Source organism: Mycetomoellerius zeteki, unplaced genomic scaffold, assembly GCF_001594055.1.
Source record: "Mycetomoellerius zeteki isolate Tzet28-1 unplaced genomic scaffold, Tzet1.0 scaffold101, whole genome shotgun sequence".
NCBI lineage: Eukaryota > Metazoa > Arthropoda > Insecta > Hymenoptera > Formicidae > Mycetomoellerius > Mycetomoellerius zeteki.
Window position 1 is genome coordinate 712,427 of NW_017255923.1, and position 538 is coordinate 712,964.

The window sequence follows — 538 nt, forward strand, 5'->3', positions numbered from 1 at the left end:
GCCGCGCTTGGCACCGAATGCGTGCCAGGCGGGGAATGATGGGATGGCGCGAAACTCGCCGTGGCCGAGACAGTTGGCGGCGAGGACGGGCTAAGCGCCGCCGGACTCTGTTGTAACCGCGGCAGAAAAGCCGGGTCGTAATGCGGACTCGCGGACGACTTGTGCGGCGAATTGAGGCCGCTCTGGCTATACGCGCTCTGAGGTGAGAGCGGACTCGGTTGCAGTCCCGCGCCCGGCGACGGATAATTGTGCGGCGGCGACATGCCCATCGTAGGTAGCTTGTCGTATGCATATGGCGAACCGCCCATACCGAGGCCGATGTTACCCAGGCCGTTGTTCTGCATGACGGCGAAACTACCGGTGACGCCGCTGGCCGCGTGACCGCCGTAAACAAATTTATCACTCATCGTAGAGATCGGCGGTAACGGTTGCAGCGGTGTCAGCGTGGCGTACGACGAGCCCGGACTAAAACCGGGCGGCGACATCCTCTCCGCCACCGAGGTCAGTGTCTGATACGTCGGCTCCGGCTGCATCGCCC

General features: G+C 63.6%; 1 protein-coding gene across 1 annotated transcript in view; it reads right to left on the reverse strand.

Moving 5' to 3' along the window:
* The window catches only part of LOC108731398 (hepatocyte nuclear factor 6), a 110,915-nt gene that overhangs the window by 108,908 nt on the left and 1,469 nt on the right, over window positions 1–538 (reverse strand). Inside the window, exon 2 of the mRNA XM_018461720.1 lies at window positions 3–537. Coding sequence (XP_018317222.1) covers window positions 3–537 — 535 coding nt within the window. The remainder of the gene's footprint in view (window positions 1–2; window position 538) is intronic.